This window comes from Lissotriton vulgaris, chromosome 4_1 (assembly GCF_964263255.1).
Source record: "Lissotriton vulgaris chromosome 4_1, aLisVul1.2, whole genome shotgun sequence".
NCBI classification, from domain to species: domain Eukaryota; kingdom Metazoa; phylum Chordata; class Amphibia; order Caudata; family Salamandridae; genus Lissotriton; species Lissotriton vulgaris.
This window is the reverse complement of record NC_141691.1, coordinates 2,134,597,371-2,134,616,956: the sequence shown is the minus strand read 5'-3', so window position 1 is coordinate 2,134,616,956 and position 19,586 is coordinate 2,134,597,371. Positions and strand designations below refer to the sequence as shown.

Sequence of the window (19,586 nt, the reverse complement as noted above, 5' to 3'; positions counted from 1 at the left end):
TTAACTGAATACGTTCTTGTGTCAGCTGTCTACCCCTCTTGGACAGCAAGTGTCCAAGGTACACCACTTGCTGTGCACAGAATTGCAACTTTGAAGGGGACACTTTGTGCCCCTTGTCTGCCAGAAAGTGTAAAACTGTCAGTGATGCATGTTCGCAGTCTGGTTCTGTTCGTGCTGTGATCAGGATATCGTTTACATATTGGAGCAGTGCAGTGTTGGTAGGCATGTGAATACTGTCCAGTTGTCTTTTCAATGCTTGGCTGTAAATGCTAGGACTTTCTGTGAATCCTTGAGGAGCTCTCGTAAATTTAAAGCTGCGTCCATTTAAACTGAATCCGAAGAGATATTGGCTCTCTGGATGAATTGGTACACTGAAGAAGGCGTTCTTTAGGTCAATGACAGTAATGAACATTGCCTCAGAATCAATTGCAGCCAGTAATGAAGAAATGTCTGGGACCACTGGGTATTGAGGGACTATACATTTGTTCAGTTCTCGAAGATCAACCACTAGTCTGTAGACTGGTGGTGCATTAGGGTCTGTTCGTTTAAGAATAGGGATGACAGGTGAATTACATATATTCGAATCAGTTTCTACTACCACTCCTTGTGCAATGAGCTTGTCAACAATTTTCAGTAAGGCTACTACGGCGTCAGGTGGTAACTTGTATTGTCGGATTCGTGGCAGTACTACTCCTGGTTTGAGAGTGACACGGTGTGGTGTAATGTGCATGTAACCTACGTCAGTCGGACCTTGTGCCGATAAATGCTGTGGTACATTCTGGAGTCTGTGATCAAAGTCTTCCAACACATAATGTCCTTTAAAATCACGTAAGAACAATCGTACTCCTTCCGGAGAACAACATATAACTGCTCCTAGTTCTTTCAATGTCTTTATACCAAGCAGATTTTCTGGACATGACTTAGTAAGTAACAAGTCTGTGGTACGGGACAATGGACCGACTCCTACGGACCTGCCTTTGACACTTCGTTAACAATAGGCTTTCCTGAAAATCCCAGGGAAACATTCTGTGAGCCTGAAAGGGGTGCCCCTGGAACCTCGTCATGGCTGATGGTAGTTCTGCTCGCCCCTGTGTCAATCAGAAATTTTCTGTCTTTTCCCAATACACTACTATGTACATAGGGACCCTCTTGATCTACAGGAACCTCAATAAGGGGCAAGCCAACTTCCCTCTCTAGGCTGTTTCATGAATACTGTTGGAATTCTGGATAGTCCGACTGTGTGTACTGGTACATTTGCTGGGTGGCCTGTTGTGTGGCAGCTGGTGGTGGGGGTGGAAAATTCGCAACTGTCTGTTGCGTGTTTTGTGGGGTGCTATTCTGTCTAGGAGGATGCGGTCTTTCTTTTGTCTTGCCTGTAGCTATATTGTATTTCATAACAGCACATTCATTTACATAGTGACCTGGTTGCTTGCAATAATTACAGTTCCCTTTAATAGGGGCCGTGCCCTTTTTATTCGAATTAGCTGGTACCGATTGTGCAACCAGTACTTTCATTTTTGTATCTTTTATACGTCTCTTTTCATGATCCTGTTCCTCTCTAATTCTGTTCTGATGATATTGTAACATTTGCAACATTTGGGAAGGGCTGTTTGCTTACCAGGTACTCTCAACCTTCAGTACTCTATTCTTGATCGGGGGTAAGGAATTCTCTACTAATTTGCTCACAAAAAGATGTGGATATGATTCGCTACTTGGCTTAAGGCCACTATTAATAGAAAAACATTTCTCGAATCTAGAAAAAAAATCACTGGTGTCCTCGTCTTGTTTCTGTTTACAGGCTGAAATAGCATCCCAATCTTCCTTTTTAATAACCAATAATCTTGGCAGAACTTGTATCAGGAGTTCAGGTAATGTTTTAGCTTTGTCCCCAAGACCAACACCAGGGTGCCTGTCTTTATCCTCGGCTTCCAATTCTGCCCAACTTAACTTTTTCTCTCCCACCTCCCAGTCTTTCTCTTTAAGCTTTTCGTAAATATCAGCAGGTAACAGTACTTTCAATAATTTAATAATGTCAGCGTACGTGTAATCCCCTGTGCGGAGAATGTCTTTTAATTCACGGTGGAACCCCCCCGGGTCTTTATCATGGCAGGGCAGCATCTTTTTCATTTCCAGTATTTCTAGTTTCGTCAAGGGTGTGTAAACGTATACTCGCTGAAAGTTACCCGCTGCATTTTTGATGGGATGTACCTCTCGTAGGGGGTTCTGTCTGTCTATGTGTAAGCTCTTTCTGTCGTGGTGTGGGGCGGGAATCATGCATGTGGTCAGAGGAGTCAAGTACTTATGTCGTTGGTCCAGAATAACATTAATTAATTCAGTACCTAATGTTGTCCACCTTTCTAGAAGAATGTCGTCCAGTAATTTATACAAGGGACCGGGATCAGAATATTGGCTCTCGTACAACGTGATCAAATGTTGAACCATGTAAATACCAGCCAAACGCTGTTCATTCGGTGGGAGGCTCAAAAATGTCTGGGCCACTACATCACTGTTATATATGTTAGAATTAGACGCCCATTGAACGGCTGACCGGACCAATTCCTGTTCGTGTACAGTGTGGGGTCTCTGGCACTCTACTCATCTTTTCAGTGCGTTTTCAGTAACTTGGAATAGATTCTCGAGGGAATATCTTTCTTTTATAGAATGTCCCTGTTTGCGGTAGTCGAGACACTTGGGCCTGTCAAACTGCCGTGCTTTGCCTACGTAATTTATTTTACCCATTTCCTCAGTTTCGGGCTCAACATCTTCTGATGCTGGATCATTTTTCCCGTCAGACTCTTTCCTGTGTATTTCTAAGATCTCTTTTCATATTTTCCTGTACATGCATTCTGTCTGTCCCTGTTTGTCATGTTTACCGGCAGCTATGTTGTCACTCCAATCCTTCAGACCTCTCTTTACTTCTTTATCTGGTTGGTCCTGTTCCCTGATCAGACAGTTAATCAAAAAACGTAAAATCATGCATTGAACCTCCACCTTTCTTTGTTTCATGGCCTCTTCTATACTGGCGGGTCCCTCCCCTGTTCTAATGAAATGGTATATTTTATCTAAATTTTCCTTCATGCCTGGTAATGTGATCAAATACTCGACAGCGTGTCTTAATCTTAGTGAGTACACGAGCATTGCACCCTCACCTGGTACTGGATCGTGTATACAATGTGAAATAGTTACATTATGCTTAAAGGGTGATGCTGTCATTTGTGGCGTTCGTTGTAGCCCTAACCCTAGCAGTGCTCGTGGCGTTGGCGGTGTTCGCGGCGTTGTTGGTGGCCCCCCCTCCCACTGCCCCTTGTCCTATGTCGTCTTTCACGGCCTGCGGAAACCGCATTTGTAGAAGCTGATCCTGTGATGGGGGCGGAGGGAAGGGAGGGAATTCTGCGTTTACATAGTCCGGAGCGGGCTCTTCTAGATAGGAAGAAATAAAAGCTTAAGCTGCTGTCGGCTTCTGTCTACGTACTCTAAAGGGTACTGGCGGTGGTGGTAACTTACTGGGTACTTCTGAAGGAGTCGCTTTAGCTAGTTCTTCTGTAAGGACGGGAAAAATACCTGCAACGAGGGCATTTCTTTCTCTATCGGCTTGTTCTGCCTTGACAGGTTCCCCCTCCTCCTCCAATTCTTTTTCTCTGGCTTTTTCCGCTGCTTCTTTACTTCTCTCTGCTTTGTGGAACTCTTTCTCTGCTCGCCTATGCGCTTCTTTACGCCATAACTCAATGGCATCTTTCTGGGACGGTCTTACTTTTCTCTTCCATAGTGCTTCCTCTACTTTCATAATGCATTCAGCATCTCATGTTCCTGAGGCAGGCCATCTATACTTCTCTTCTAGATCCTTTGTGTAATCTACCCATGAGTCTAAAAACAGTATGGCATCTAGCCCGTGTTTCTGATACATAAAATGACCAGGTGTGTCTCTAGGCGGGACGGGAACTGCCTCTTCTAATATCCCTTTCCTGGTCCCTAACTGACGTAATTTCGAAAACAGTGGCATGTTGGAACTAACTCAACGAAAACACAATATACACAAAAATAGACTGAAAACAACCATTCGCACTACAACACCAAAACATTACAAACAGATACATTTGACTGGTACATGGGGAAAACATGAACTTGAAAACTTTTAACTTTATGTACTGGCATACAGTACAACCATACCGGTCTCATAAAGAGACACGTCTTTACCACGTCCACCGAAATGGACCCGTCTTTACCATGCCTGCGTACCCAGACACGTCTTTACCGAGCTCAAATGAATAAACCCGTCTTTATGCGTTCCCAATAACGGTACTCACCGGGAAGCAGAACTTGAAGGCCTCGGAAACTCGATACTGCGTGACTGCTGAGCTGCTGCTGCTACTGCTGCGCATGCGCCTTGGAACAGGTGGGCCTCGGGATACCTCGGACCTTGCTCTCTCACGGCTTGGGCTCTGGTTGGGATGGTCCGCAATCCTCACCGCCTCGTGTGGATGCCTGGTCGCAGTCTCCGTCTCCTCCGTGGGCCTGAGGGAGTAGGCAGTAAGTCCCGCTGTCGTGTACACTTGAAGTCCGTCACGGCTGCAGAAGGGGGCAGGGGCTGGACCTACATCACCGGCGTGTGGGGAGGGGGACTAGTGCCTGTTCGGGCGCCAGATTATGTGGTAAATAAAATAATTACCCTGTCGGAATTTCTATACTTAACAAAAGGTCATGCATATAATGAGAGGCAGAGTCCGTGGTGTCCGATTCAAAAGGGCTTTATTTCAGTAACTCGAGTTAAGGGAGAATCGGGTTCCATCACCACTAAGGTTCAGGAAGGATCGTCATCTGAACTTTATTCACAGAGTACATTATTTATACTTTAAACATACATTAACTTGCATAGAGAAGGCGGAGCGCTCCAGGCGGAGCAAGTGAAAGAGAGATAAGAGCACATGGGCGTGCAAAAGGGCGTGTAAGAAGGCGTACACGTGGGTGTTCCCTTGATGAGTCATAGGTGTGTCATAGGTGGGTGGATACATGGGGGGTCTGCGTGGTCAGCTGGAACCTTTACCCTACTTGTGTGCGCAACTTGGTCATTACTTGGAATTGACGTGTAACTGGGGGAAGCTGGGGGGGAGCTGACTTTTGTGCTGGTAGAGAAGCCTTGAGTGTCAGAACGACCTGCACTTCTGGTATTATCTGATATCTCGAGTTTGGAGGATGTATTATCTGAATTAAAGGTCGCTCGAGCAAAGGCTGCTCATCACTAAATGTTAGTGTATGCATATATTTCTTTGTGCATTGCATGGGGCCATGGGCCTTCTATGAATGTGAGTTCTACAAATCACTTGGATGGAGACAGAAAGGCTAGGCCCTATCTTCTGCAGGCGGGTTATGTTTACCTTCTTCATTAAGCAGGAATGTGTTTCTGTGGAGCAGAGCAGATAACTGTAAGCAAAATACTGTCTTGGCAGGCCGGGCTGGGCACCTCTCGGCTGAGCAGGAAGTATGTGAGAGTTCAGGGATACATAGCTAAACTGCAGCTTTCAGAGTGTCTGGGAGGCTTGGAGCCTGAATTCGGGTCCTGGCTCAGCTGAGCCACAAAAACGAGTTTAAACGTGCACCATGCAAATACATTGGCAACATGGGCAACATAGGCCTCAATGCAGAATTGACGTGGCAGGCTTGGTAACTGACATACTAATGTTGGACGGAAATGCAGAGGCATTATTATTACAGGCATGAGAGGGAAATCGCATGGTGACATGGACATACATAGGGTACATGCAGGGGACACATTGGCCACGTAAAATTTCTATTACCTCACCTTGCTTCTACTCAGTGTAAGGAGGAAACCCTCTGAGATAACCCCTGCTCACCCTCTAGGTAGCTTGGCACGATTAGTCAAGGCTAATCAGAAGGCAATTTGTAAAGTATTTGTACCAACACTCACAGTAACACAGTGAAAACACAACAAACTGACTCCAAAACAGTTTAGAAAAATAAAGGTATTTAATCTAAACTACACAAGCCCAAAACGACAAAAATCCAACATACACGGTTCAAGAATATGGTAGCAAAAGAGTTCTTAAGGTTGCGAGAAAAATAATCCACAGTTGCGTGAAAAGTTCACAGTTTCATCACGTTTAGCAAAATTCCAAAAGCAGAAGCTGGTGTGGTGGAAAACAAGCGATGCTTTGCTCCTGATACCTAGGAGAGGTGGTGCGACAACCTTGCTGCGGCAGAGGGAATGTCGCGACGAATCCGGCCTGTAAGGAGGAGGAAGGTCACTTGTATGGATTCCGGTGCGTAGGTTCCTTAGAAAGTTTGTTCTCGCAAAGGCATGATGTGATGATCTCGTAGGGGCTGTGACGATCTCCGGGGTGCCGAAGCGCGATCCAGCGGCGATCTCTCTTTCGCAGCTCCTCGATGCGATGGCTCTGCGACAATGTTCGCAGCGACTTGATGCGGTCTGCAAGTAAGCGGTGTGGCGATCTAACCCTGTGACGACAGGCTCTGCGACGACACTCGCAGCAATGATAGTCTTCCCGCACTGATCTGGTGTGTCCTGCAAACGAAGGATGCAACGTCTCTGGCAGTGGCAACAGGTGCTGCAACGATCTCGGCCTTCGTAGCAGTGGGAATTTCCTCGCACTGTCGGCGATGCGCTCCACAGCGAGTGATGCAATAACTTTTCTGTAGCAAAGTCTTTAAAGCGTGGTTTCCAGCTTCCTAACAAAGGTACAACTTCCAGAGGCACCACACATGGACTAAGCACTCCAGGAAGGACAGAACCCTCTCAGTAGAGCTCATGGGAAGCTGGGGTGAAGTCCTTTTGTTCCTGGGACTTCAAAAACAGGGAGCCAGCTCTTCCCTGGCCCTTGGAGATTCCTTCAAGCAAGGGTACACAGCACAAAGCAAAGTCCTTCCACTCTCCTTGGCAGCAAAGCAACAGCAGGGCAATCCAGCATAGCAACAGCTGGACAATCTTCCTTCTTCAGTTTCAGCTTTCTCCTTGGCAGAGGTTCCTTCTTGATTCCAGGATGATCAAATTTTCTGTAGTCAGGGGTCCTATACTTATACCCCAAAAAGTATTTGTTCTATTTGTGCAGGAGGGCTCTGAGCCCCATCTGAACCAGTTCTGGGTGTTCCTTGAGCACTTTATTTTCTTGGCCTCTCCTTTCCTTTCAGAAAGAGGGGCAGGGTCTTCAGCCGCCCATCAGGAGGTGGAGCCAGCATTATTGAAGGCAGGCACAGCCCTATTCAGGCCCAGGTGCTATCTCCTCCCACCACTCAAGTTGCAAACGCAGTCATTCAGCCTAGGGCGGACTCAGCCAGCCTCCTGGGGAATCCCCAGCCCCTGTCACTCTCAAACCAGACAGTCGATACACAAACAGGCCAAGGCACACAGAAAGGGCAGGCAAGAGAACAGCAACTTTCTAAAAGTGCTGTTCTCAAACACAGGATTTAAAAACAACCTTTCCTAAAAGGTGTGTTATTAAATTCTGAGTTCAGGGATACTAGACTTATATGTCCCATCTTGTTCCTATGGGAAGATATGCTGGTAGCCACTGTAGCCAGCATTCCCCATGATAGCCTATGGAGCAAGAAGGCCTTACAATAGTGAAAAACAAAAATGGCTGTAATACACTATCAGAGCATGTCCCCTGCACCAGTACATGCTCTACCTTTCGCATACACTGCAGCCTGCCCAAGGGGATACCATGGGCCTTCCATAGGGATGACCAATTTGCACAAAAAGGAAAGGTTAGGCCTGGTCAGTGGGGACACTGACCAGGAGGACATGGCAGTTCACAGACTGCACACAGGCACTGCGGTGGCAGGCCTGAGACACCATTTTGGGGCTACTCCAGTGGGTGGCACAATCAGTGCTGCAGGCCCACTAGTAGCATTTGTCATCACCAGCCCTGGCACAACCCATGCACTTTACTAGGGACTTCTTGATGGTACAAATATGTCAATCATGTATATCCAATCATAATAACAATATACACAAGGAGCACTTACACTCTGACACTGATCAGCAGTGGCAGAGTGTCCAAAGCATCTAAACCATCAAAAACGAAGTCCAGCACAGCACCAAAAACACAGGAGGTAGAGGCCAAAAAGACAGGGGAAACCACGCAAAAGATGCCAGGTTTAACACTCACATAAAGTGTTATTAATTAGGCTTTTTTTTACTAGTATGTTGAAAGGTATAGTTGAAAGATGCTGCATAATTTTAGATATAATGGTGAAGATTTAGCACAAAAGTGTGTTTTGAAAGATGCTCATATAAGGTGTTATTAATTAGGTTTTTTGTTTACTAGTCTGTAGAAAGGTATAGTTGTAAGATGCAGCATCATTTTCGATGTTTGGTTGAAATTGTTAGTTTGTTTTTTGAATTTTTATGGTTTGGAGAGTGTTATGTACTCCTTTAATCCCCTAGACGTTACCCTTGTACAAATGGAATCACCAATGTATTTGCGATACAGTGCTTCAGTCACCCAGACATTATCCTTCCACTCTTTCAATCATGCAGGGATTTTTCTTGTAGTTCTGTAATCATTCAGGAAGTACTCAAGTACATTTAAAATCATACAGTCATTATCTTTCCACACCTGGAATCACTCAAGCAATATCTTCTTAGTTCAGTAATCACCCAGGCAGTACTCATGTACTTATTAAATCACCCACTCTCTGGTTATCCACCAGATATTTTCCCCGTAGTCATACAATCCTCTAGGCACTAGTAATGTACTACCCCTAAAGTCATGTAATCATGCAGGCTGTACCTATGCTCTCATGTAATAACCCGCACACGACTCTTGCAGTCACAGAATCACTCAGGCTCTATTGTTGCACTCATCTATTCACCTAGGCAGTACATAATGACTCATCTATGCCTTCAGTTGCTATTTATACACTCATCTGTGCTCTCAATGTCTATATCTGCACTCTTGCAATTAGTCAGCCACTTGTCCTGTACTGACCTAGCGACTACCGTTGCACTCAGGCAATCACCCAAGGAGTACCCATTGAGTTTTGGAATCACTCAGGCCGATGTAGTACATGTCTCAGTTTATAGGTTTCACTATAGTTCAGAAATATTGTATCCATATTTCTTTTAAATATCATTATGATTTGAAATTGTAGAGACAGATGTATGCGTGCTTTTAACAATATGGACACACTTATAGTTGAGTCATGTAATAGTCGGCTGCTTTATATTTGGCTAGGCCCAACACTCAACAGGTTATAAAACCACCCAAGTACTCACAACGCAGTCTTCCAATGATGCAGGCACTACATATGCAGCACTGTAATCACGCAGGCATTACTGCTGCACTGATGCAATCATTTAGACACTATCTATGCAGTTATGCAATCACTAAGGTATTAGTCATGTACTTATATAATCACCCCGGCACTACTGCTGCACTCTTTAAATCACGGAGGCGCTACCTTTGTGCTCATGTAATCAGTCAGCCAGGAGTCATGCGGTTATGAAATCACCCAGGCACTTCTTTTGAACTCTTTTATTTACTCAGGCTCTACCTCAGTAATCCTGTATTCACCCAAGAAGTACCTATGCACTTATAGAAATGACCCATTCACTTGCTATGTAGTTATGTAAATCCCCAGACATTGTCCCTCTAGTCCTTTAATCCCCTTGTACTCTTTCAATCATATACACTCTTTTTGTGTACCTATGTAATCATTCAGACAGTAGTCATGTACTTTTCACCCAGTCACTACCTGTGCACTTCTGTAATCACTGAGGCAGTATCTTAGTAGTTCAGTAATCACCCAGGCGGTACTCATGAACTTATAAAATCATCCACTCACTTCCTATGTACTTGAGTAATCCCCAGATATTACCCTTGCAGGCACGGAATCACCCAGAGTCTAGTTATGTACTACCCCTACAGTCATGCAATCATGCAGGCTGTACCTATGCACTCATGTAATTACCTAAACACTACCTTTGCGGTCGTAGAATCACCCATGCCCTTCTGTTCCATTCATGTATTCACCTAGGCAGTACTCAATGACTCATCTATGCCTTTAGGTGCTAATTATACATGTCAGAACAGGTAAAGATTGTTGGGTTGCTCAGGAGCAGTACCCTCAAGAAACCACCTTCCAGTAACCTTGACTCAAGCTTAATTGCACCAAGGATCAAAGTGGCTAGACGGGGGGAAGGGATTTGGGAAGGGTACTGCAGGGAGAGAGACCTGAAACGAGACGTTACTCAGTTAGCTTTCCTGATAAACCGTGTGAACTCTTGAACTAAACTAACATGGTTAAAACACAACAACATACCTGTAAAGAAAAGAAGTTTACTTATTAAACATCCGTCACACTAATACCTTCTACACAAGGAATTGAAAGGCTGTTCCTATAATTCTCCTCACAAAATATAACAATATTGACTCTATGATCAATCTTGTGATTACTTAAACACTATGCTCCAGAGAGAATTTCACATTCATGTAAACGAGTCTATTGGGTTTTGTCACACTGTCTCTTTCTTAAATTACGATTTGCATGTAACACTGTTAAGAATCAAAACACTGTTTCCAACAAGCAATTTTATAATGCACAACAGGTTTCAAATGCAATGTTCGTTTCAACCTGTAATGCAAATATTATCTTATGCATATGCCCAAGAAAGCACTTCGGCGAGATGTGCCACGTTTAATATGTAAATGTTCAAGAAAGCGCCTCAGCGCATTGTGCCAAAGTCAATATGCAAATGCCCAAGATGTTCTTCAGCGCAATGCACCAAAGTCCACTAAACAAATGTCCAATAAATCACTTTGAGGAAGAGAACTTGAGTAAATATGCAAATATCAGCATGTTGCTCCTCTAAATAAATGGAATGATCCTACCTCAAGGTGATCAAGGGAAGGATCTACAACCTGCATTGAGTCGTCAAAGATCTTCTTACTGAAACCGGATTACTGTTGCTTGCGCTCAGAGTTCTCAATAACCAGCAAAGAGAACAGGGTGTGGCTCCTATTTAAAGGTTTTCTCAAAAAGTTTCCAGATGACAGCTCTCAGGTAAACTACTGGAGCTGAGAAGGGCCAATAGACCTGGTGCAGCAGGCTATGAGTTTGAAGTCTACAACACTCTGCAACAAGCATTGGCACTAACAAGTGATACAAGTGATAGTGTGCAACCAACAAGCACTGGCAAAACCAATAAACAAGCCCTATTGCAATGGCACACAGAAGTGATAGTGTGTAAACCATAAACACTGGTAAAACCAATAAACAAACACTGGCAAAACAAAACAATAGGTAATACTAAAAGACGCATGATTGGCAGAATCATGCCAATACACTTATCCCTGCACTTAGTGTGTATGTGTGCACTCATGCAACTAGCTAGTCACTATTCATGTTTTTGTGCAACTAGCCATACAGTGATTACCCTTGCACTCATGCAATCACCCAAGCAGTTTGGGAATCACTCAGTCATATCTATTAAATGTCTCAGTTTCTAGGTTTTACTATGTTTCAGAAATATTGTATACATATTTCATTTAGATTACATGATGATTTGAGAACGTATGCGTTCTTTTAACAATATGGGAAGAATCACTGAGGAGCACTTGTGAACCTAGTCAGAGGTATGAGCAGGGACACTGGAATTATGTGATTGTTTGGCTGCACCGACTTTCACATATTTATAAATTTTCTGTATTACCCATATAATTCATCATCTGCATCCTAGTATGCAGATTTAAACAAAAAAAACGTAATTCTAGCTCAAATGGCTCAAACGTTAACAAAAAAGGGCGAGAAGTGTTACAGCGGGGGAAGGCCCTTTTCAAACCTAGAATGGTCACCTGTTACCTATTGCTAAATGTGGGTGTTAAATTAGTACTAATGATGTGCAAGCCACTTTGGCTTCCCTCTGCACCTCTCTTGTGTCTTTCTGTATTTCTGTTGCTTTTTTCTGCACTTTTTTTTCATTTTGTCCACTCCTCTTTCCTCATTCCGCAAATCTCTTGTACTTTATGCACCTCTCTTCCCTCTTTCTGCACCTCTGTTGCCTCTTTATGCACCTCATTTGCTTATTTCTGTCCCCCTCTTACATCTTTCTGCACTCTTGTTGCCTCTTTCTGCACCTCTTTTCCTTCTTTCTGCACTTCTTTTGTTTTTTTCTGCACCTGGCTTGCTCCTTTATGCATCCCTATTGCTTCTTTCTCCACCCCTTTTCTTTTTTGTTGCACTTCTGTTGCTTCTTTCTGCATTTATATTGCTTCTTTCAGCACCTCACTTGCCTCTTTCTGCACCTCTATTGCCTCTGCAGTTCTCTTGTCTACTTGTCTACTTTTGCACTTCACTTGCTTCTTTCTATAACTTTCTTCCCTCTTTGTGCAACTCTCTTGCCTCTTTCTATACCCCTATTCCCTCTTTCCACACCACTCCTGCCTTTTTCTGTACCTCTGTTCCTTCTTTCTTCACCTGTCTTGTCTGCATCCTTCGTGCCTATTTTAGCACCTCTGTTGGTTCTTCCTGCAATTCTGTTCCTCTTTCTGAACCCCTATTGCCTCATTGTGCAACTCTCCTACCCATTTCTGCACTCCTCTTACCTCTTTTCCCACCTCTGTTGGTTCTTTCTGCACCTCTTTTCCTTTGCTCTGCACTTCACTTGCCTTTTTCCGTACCCCTCTTGCCTCTTTCTGCATCTCTGTTGGTTCTTTCTGCACTGCTCTTGTTTCTTCCTGTACCTCTGTTCCAAATTTCAGCATCCCTCTTCCCTCTTATTGTACCTCTCTTGCCTCAGTCTGCCAACCTGTTCCCTCTTTCTGTACCTTTGTTGCCTGTTTCTGAAACTTCTGCCTTTCTCTTGCCTCCTTCTGTACCTCACTTGCCTCTTTTTGCTCCTGTGTTGGTTCTTTTGCACTGGTCTTGTTCTTTCTGCACCTTTCTTGTAAATGTCTGCACCCATCTTGCCTCTTTCTGCACCCATTGTAACTGTGTCTGCACCTCTCTTGCTGCTGTCTGCACCTCTGTTCACTGTAAAAGTGTGCTGCTTTATATTTGTCTAGGCCCAACTCTCATGATACATCCTCCAGTAATCCACCACATGTAGTCATGCAATCACCCATGCACTAGTTATGTACTATTCCTGCAGTTATTTAATTATGAAGTCTGAATCTATACACTCATGTATGCCTTCAGGTGGTATTTATAGACTTATGCATGCACTCAACGTCTATGTCTGCACTCATGCAATTAGCCTTCTTTCTGTACTTCTTTTGCCTGTTTCTGAAACTCTCTTGCCTCTTTTTGCAGTTCTCTTGCCTCCTTGTGCACCTCTGTTGCTTGTTTCTGCAGTTGTCTTGCCTCCTTCTGCACCCCTGTTGCTTCATTGTACACTTTCCATGCTTCTTTCTGCACCTCTCTTTCTTCTTTCTGCACCCCTGTTGTATCTTTATGCACTTGTCTTCCCTCTTTCATCTTTGCACTCATGCAATCACCCAAGCACTACCCATAGGATTATGCAATTACTGAAGCAGCTCTATTACATGTCTCAGTTTCTAGATTTTTTTATAATCCAGAAATATTATATACATATCTGTTTTAGATATTAGGATGATTTAAAAACATAGAGACATATGTATGTGTGATTGTTACAATATGGAGAGACTTATAGTTGAGTCCAACTCTCATGCAGTTATAAAAACACAGAAGTAGTCGGCATGCAATCTTACAATGATGTAGGCACTAGATATGCAGTACTGTAAGCACTCAAGCATTACTGCTGCATTCCTTTTTGTTGTGCCTGCACCCCTTTTCCCTTATTTTGCAGCTCAGGTGTAAATATTACCATATTCCAAAAACCATATATGCATTTTTTGTAGCTTTTAAATAGAAGGTGTTTCTTTAGTAATAGATAAGAGTATTTTTGTATAATTATTTTAATAATATTACATTGTTTTTAAAATTCTTTATTTTCAGATATTTTCTGTTATTATTAAGAAGGATTCACCATGACTAAAAAGCGCAAAAGAAAAAAGAACAAAGAAAACCACTATTTAAAGGAGAGACAAATGTAGGACTTGGATGAACTACAACATGTGGCAATGAAGAAAAAGACTTGTGGTAAGAGAACAAAATATTTTGTTAAAAGACTTTTAAGGACTGGAAAGAATTTTGAAAATGCAGAAAATAGAAAGAATAGTTTTAGAACGAAGAAGAATTAAATGAAAAAAGGACAAATTAATGGAAAATCCCGTTCTGAGAAAACAATCTATGGTAAAAGAAGCATGAAACCATATTATGAATTTGGAAACGCATGTATAAAAGTAGAGCACTTCAAAATTTGATGAAATATTGCAAACAATATTTAAAAAACTGCATATTACAAAAAAAACAACAGATTGAAAATGTATTCAAATAGGCTTCTTAATTGAAAAGAAGATTGCTTGGAGTAGTTTTGAAAAGAATGCGAACATTGGATAAACCAATGCATTCTATGAACAAGAAAAGTAAAAGCAAATTAGAAAACAACAAAATACAAACTAGAGCTATATGTAACAACCTAGAGTCGGTAGCTATTTCTCCAGAACCAGTAGATTTAAATACATATGTGTCCATTCTGATTCAATCTGTGCACCAATTTCAGGCTATTGTTTGTATGGAGCCTAAAACAGGTAAGTTGCCTCTCACAGATTTACAAAGAGGATTAAAAGGAAACGTTGTGTATTTACCTTTAGATTTAAAGAAAAATATTGAAACTATTGGTGTAGAGGGAGAGGAAAATGAACCGGCATTTATTCTAGTTAATGGTGTTCCAACAAAGAGTTCGAAAATATGGCAATAGTTAGTAAATATCACCAAAGTTCAAAAGGCTATGTTATATCTCGTAAAAAACAATCTTTATTATAAAATGTATATGTGGAAGATGAAGAAATATTTTTAGAAGATGATAGAGAAATTTCAACTGGCCAAATCGAATAAGTGGACATCTCCAGGAGTGAAGAAATTCATGAACATTATAGTATACATCCTTAACATTCAAAAGAAGTGATTGGAAATACTATTGAATTATTCCAAATGAAGAAAGTGGAGTGAACTCCAATGAGTGTTTGGGAAAAAATCTTTAGCAGCCCATTGTTTTTTACAGCTCTTCCCCATTGGAAAAGGTGGACGGTATGATGAACGACCCGTGCAGATTCCAGATTCAGAATATCGTACAACAAGATTGTACTCAGGAGATCTAAGATTAAAAACAAGAGTTCACCTTACACATGTTTCTACAAAAATATTAATCGACAAAGTACAACAAAGAGACGATCATTCAAAATCTCAATTGATTAATTTGATGGCGTATCAACGTGGTACTAATGAGAATTGGTATCATCGTCACGGAGAACTTAAATGTATGTTAAGGAACTTAGGAACCCCTACGTGGTTTGTTACGCTATGTTGTGCAGAATACTCATGGACGATTTACTTGAAATTCTACAAGAAGCAAATTCAAATATTAGAAAACATTGAATTGAAGAATTGTGTTCCTTGGATCCTGTAAATGTTTGCAGATATTTTAATCATAGGTTTCAAGCTATGATGTCTTTTATCTACAATAAAATAACCCACCTCTTGGAGAAGTTATTAAATTCTTTTGGAGAAAGGAGTATCATGCTAGAGGTGCTCCTCATATACATATGCTTTTGTGGATCAAGGATGCACCTAAATTTGGAACCGATTCTGATGAGACTGTTTTATCTTTCATTGAAGACTATGTTACCTGTGCTATACCAAAAACAGGAGGAGTAAATACCTTAAAACAACAAGTTTTCCGGTTTCAAACTCATCGATATGGGAAATGGTGCACAGACATAATATTGAGTTTTTAATATCAACCTACATTTATATTGATTTTTAAATATCGTAGGGACAGAATATCGACATCTAGAATATCGACAACCAGTATATCGACCTGATGGTAAGAAATATCGATTTTGGTAATGTTGAAGTTAGTTATATCGATATCAAAAATATTGATGTTAATAATATTTATGATTATTTTAGTGTTATATATTTTAGTATGTATTTTACATGTATGTGTTCTATATTTAGTTGTAAGTATTGTAGTTTTTTTAATATAGGAATAACATTTTTAGAAGATAGTAATTTTGCTTAAAGTAAATTATGTGTTTTACTACCGTAGTGGGTTGTGGGTTTATAGGGGAATAGGGTGGGAAGTATTTTATTATAGTAAATTAAACAATAATTTTTAGTGATTATTTATTATTTTTAATTACTTTTTGCGTTTTAGTTCTGTAGTGGCTTGTGGGTTTTTAGGGGCATAGGGTGACAAGTAATTTAATTGTAATTGTAATTAAGTCATTATTAATTTTTATGTATTGGTATTGATAATTCATTTATTGTTAATGAATTATTAATTGGCAATTAATTGTTATTGATTGATTAATTGATAATTGTGTTAATTGTATTAATGCATTATTGGAGTGGGTTGTGAGTTTATAGGGGAATAGGGTGGTGAGTAATTTAAATGTAATTAAGTAATTTGTATCTTTTATGTTTGTGAATTCGAAATTATGTTATTGTTAATTAATTATTATTTGGTATTTATGTTGTATTCATTATTATGTATTGTTATTGATGAATAATTTGTTGTTAATTAATTAATATTTGGTAAATGTTTTTTAGTAATTATTGTTTATTGGTATTGATAATTAATGTATTGTTAATGATTTATTAATTGTTAATTCATTTATATCAATTGCTGTTTATATTAATTGTGAGAACATTTATATGGAGTGGGTTGTGTGCTTATTGGGGAATAGGGTGTGAAGTAATTTAATGTTATTAAAGTAATTATTTATTTTAATTTATTGGTATTATCAATTAATGTATTGTTAATTTAATAATAAATCGTTATTTAGTTACACAAAATATTAATTTTAAAGTATGTTATTTGTAACCCATACGCTATCCAACACTTTCCATACTGTTGCACTCACTGGAGTGGGAATAGTAATGTTTACACCTAAGCTATCCATCCCTCTCCCTATTGTTGCACTCTCTGGAGTGGGAATAGTAATTTTTGCCCCTACGCCATCCAACACTCTCCCTACGGTAGCATTATTTGGAGTGGGAATAGTAATTTTTACCCCTACGCTGTCCAACAATTTGCCTACTTTTTGACTCTATGGATTGGGAATAGTAATTTTAGCCTCTGCGCTAGCCAACACTTTACCTACTGTTGCACTCACTGGAGTGGGCGCAGTATTTTTTATCTCTACGCTAGCCAACACTTTCCCTAAACAATATTTTTTTTACAACAATATTTTTTACATCAACATTTTTTCCCGCAATTTTTGTACTTACCATGATATAGATAGGATGTCGATATTTTTGTGTCAATATTTTGGTACCTCGATATTTGGTCCCTTGAAATTATGTCAGTGATCCATGGGAAATATTGTCGATGGAAATACCAGTCAACGGAAAAATGTTAAACAAAATTTTGTTTAGGATTCTTACGTCCAGTAATTTCCACAGGAAGAGTCCACAGTTTCATATCAGCAGTGAGGCACACTATAACTAAAAAATATCCAAAGAATACTTACAATATAAAAAGAAGTGAACATTCAAAGTATATTAATGATGACAATCCAGTGATTTTGAAGAAATGGAATGCAAATATGGATATCCAGCATGTTTCAGATAATTCAAATGCTGTTGCTCACTATGTTACATCATACATTACAAAATTTGAAGAGACAGAATTGAAAGAAATGTGTGAAGAAACTTCACAAGAGAAGACTCTTAGTAATGAATTGTACAGCCTCAGTTTGAAGATGCTTTCCCATCAAGAGATTGGATCGTACAAATGTTCGGATTGGTTAACTTCTGCAAGTTTATATTCAAAGTCAAGAGGAATCATTTGGGTAAGTCTAGGTCTTGCTGCAACACAAAATTGAGTATTGAAATCTGAACAAGAAATTGAATACTTAGCTGTAAATGAACCGGAAAGTACAGATATTGTTAAAACAAACATGTTTGATATGTAGTATCCTAAAATAAATCCACATCTGGAAAACATATGTCTCTATGAAGTACTGCAATATTACAGCTTTAAGAGAAATGTTACAGAAAATATAAATGAAGAAAAATTTGCTGTAATTGGATGTGATGGATGTTTGGTAAACATACCAAAGGAAATCTTATTAATCACAGGAATCTCAGTTGTGATACTCCAGATAAAAAAAATGTTTTCTATTTAGCACATCTGCAACTCTTCAAGCCTTTGCTTAGTGAAATGGAATTACTTGGAGATTTCGAATGCTATGAAGATTCTTTTAATGCATGTAAAGATAGCATTGCATGCACAGTTTATCCAAATTATCTACAAATATTGAATGAAGAGATTGAACAAGAAACTTCTATTGCAGTTGAAATTGCTAAATACAGTTCTCAAGATAGTCAAAGCTCTGCTCCACTAGGTCATTATCCACTAGGACAACCATTTCTTCAAAATAAAGCAACAATAGCCTTGATTGTAGTAGAAACGGCAATACAACAAGCACAAAAGCATATCATGGAGATGTGAAACTTGGAAGAACAACTAAATATTGAACAAAAAGAAATATATCAGCAAGTTACACAACAGATAGAGCATGGTTTACTTCATGAAAAAAAGAATGCAACAGCAAATCATTTAAACGTATTTGAATGTATATCAGTGGTCAAGCTGGTACAGGATAAAAATTATTAATTAAAGATTTGACCAGTTATCTACAGAAATTCACTGAATCACATTTATCTTATATTGTAACCACGCCAACTGTGTTAGCAGCACACAACAATAAAGGGATATATTATATTGTTTACTGATGCTACCAGTTGAACATGAAAATACGTTGGAATATCACAAGCTATCTAGAGATGCTTGTTATGAAGTTTCAAGAGTACCAAAGAAAATGAAACTTCTGATCATTGATGAGGAGAGCATGGTCTCAAACGTAATGCTTGCCTTTGTATATTTAAGAATGCAGCAGATTTTATAATCAGATTATGATGTTTGATTTGGAGAAAAAACATGTAATTGTATTCAGCGACCTACTACAACTTACTCCTGTAAAAGGGGAACCAGTTTTTAAAATACTTGTCCATGAAGACACTAGGACATCTTTAGGAAGTATTGGAAATGTCAACATTTGGGGGCAGATTTACAAGCCCCGTGTGTCATGATTCTACAATGTAGACTCGTGGCGGCCGCTGTCTGGTAACCCGGTCTGTCACGAACTCTCTTTCCACAGTATGGTGACAACGGGAGGCTGAACTACAACTCCCGGCATACCTGCACGGGAGAGACGGCGAGCAGAACGGCATGACGCAAACCAGGAAGCAAAGAGAGCCGGGCTGCACAATCTCGCTGCCGATAATTCGTGTTGTTCAGACGGCGGTTCCAGGAGTCCGGTAAGGCCGCTCTATCGCTAACCCTGCTTCTGTGCTTCATCCTTGCTTTGGTACGACGCTCTGGATCAGTAGCGCCATCTTTTCGTGTATCTTGACTTGGGAGTGAACTCTTTCTTGCATAAGAGACAGTGACTCGTTTCAAG

At 40.5% G+C, this 19,586-nt stretch overlaps 1 protein-coding gene across 1 annotated transcript in view; it reads right to left on the bottom strand.

Moving 5' to 3' along the window:
- LOC147725225 (uncharacterized) overlaps positions 1-19,356 on the bottom strand; it is a 161,298-nt gene extending 141,942 nt beyond the window's left edge. The window contains exon 1 of the mRNA XM_086918212.1: positions 19,325-19,356. Within this exon, the coding sequence (XP_086774338.1) occupies positions 19,325-19,356 (32 nt within the window). The remainder of the gene's footprint in view (positions 1-19,324) is intronic.
- Between the last annotated feature and the right edge of the window lie 230 nt (positions 19,357-19,586).